The following is a 1,504-nucleotide window of genomic DNA, read 5'->3' as shown; positions in this document are numbered from 1 at the left end:
CGATGTCACTATAATATCTATCTATCTATCTATCTATCTATCTATCTATATATCTATCTATCTATCTATCTATCTATCTATCTATCTATCTATCTATCTATCTATCTATCTATCTATCAAATTATCTAAACTACTGATTGATCGTTTGATTGATTAGACGATTGACATTTGCTTCGATTTAATTTTTAATAAGCGAAATTTTACCGTCACAATTACCGGAATATTGCTTCCTACGCCTCAACCAACTGCTTCACTGTTTTATTCATTAGTTAACTTCTGCGTTAATAATTCATTCATATTCAAATACGCACGCACGTAGACACTAATATACACACATAGACATATATGTTCACATTGTACACACATATACGCATATAGAAATACATATACCTCACATACATATATATACATCGATAGAGTTGTACAGACGTATTAATATTTGCCTGTAATTTCAAGTACTGACACATATCAAAACATAACTGAAATAAATATACGCCATTGCTTGTGTCTTGTAGAACATCGGTTCAGCATAGTAAAGGCGACAATGAATAATTCACAGAAAGACATCTTAAGAAAGTACACAGGATTCTTGGCTCAAAATATAATATGGACAAACGATTTATGCAAAGAGATGGTCTGTCAGGATCTGCTTACTAATTCCATGATGGAGGATATCAAAGTAAGTTTAATACATACTAAATATCTGAATCTATCTATCTATCTATCTATCTATCTATCTATCTATCTATCTTTCTGTCTGTCTGTCTGTCTGTTTTTGTGTATATTCATTTATTAATTTTTTTATACATACACGCACATCTTTTAGCTCAAAACATTCAATTCACGTGATTAATGACCCCCGAGAGAGCCATGCTGAACATTAGTTCTGAAATAATTCCTCGTTGAACCTCTAAGCTTGACTTTTATTGGCAGAATCGATAGAGGGTCGGTCACAAATAATGCTTTACGGTATTTGTTTCCACTCTTTACATTCTGAGTTCAAATCCTACCAAAGTCAACTTTGTTTTTTTATCCCTCCGTGGTTGATGAAATAAATACCAGTCAAGTACTTGGATTTCTGGTATCGACTAATTATCACGTCTCAAAATTACTTTAATCAGAAACAATTATTCTTATTATTTCTACTTTAGATAAATTAGATTTCTTCTTCATGTCGTTCATGCACAGAAACATGGTTGCGATAATTCCGAGCCACGTTGCACTAAATGAAAATTGACATTGCACAAAATAACACAGTTCACAGACAGAATAGTAATTTAAATTGCACGGCAAGATATTAAAGTTTAACATGAACGAAAAGGAAATAATAGTATTTTAAAAAAGTCAAAAGTGTCAGTTTGAACGTCTCAGGTGGAAAAGTTATCAACAACAATAACATCGACATCATCATCATCATCGTCGTCGTCATCATCATCATCATCATCATCATCATCATCATAACCCCCCCCACCACCACCACCATCATCGTCGTCGTCATCATCAT

At 32.9% G+C, this 1,504-nt stretch overlaps 1 protein-coding gene across 3 annotated transcripts in view; it reads left to right on the top strand.

Moving 5' to 3' along the window:
- Positions 1-1,504, top strand: part of LOC106868734 (uncharacterized) — a 350,730-nt gene that overhangs the window by 17,479 nt on the left and 331,747 nt on the right. For all 3 annotated transcript variants that reach the window (XM_052971026.1, XM_052971025.1, XM_052971024.1), the window contains exon 2: positions 516-679. In XM_052971026.1, coding sequence (XP_052826986.1) covers positions 545-679 — 135 coding nt within the window. In that variant the 5' untranslated portion in view covers positions 516-544. The remainder of the gene's footprint in view (positions 1-515; positions 680-1,504) is intronic.

This window comes from Octopus bimaculoides, chromosome 10 (assembly GCF_001194135.2).
Source record: "Octopus bimaculoides isolate UCB-OBI-ISO-001 chromosome 10, ASM119413v2, whole genome shotgun sequence".
Classification (NCBI taxonomy): Eukaryota; Metazoa; Mollusca; class Cephalopoda; order Octopoda; family Octopodidae; genus Octopus; species Octopus bimaculoides.
The sequence above is the reverse complement of the archived record's forward strand: the minus strand, read 5'-3'. Positions and strand labels throughout refer to the sequence as shown.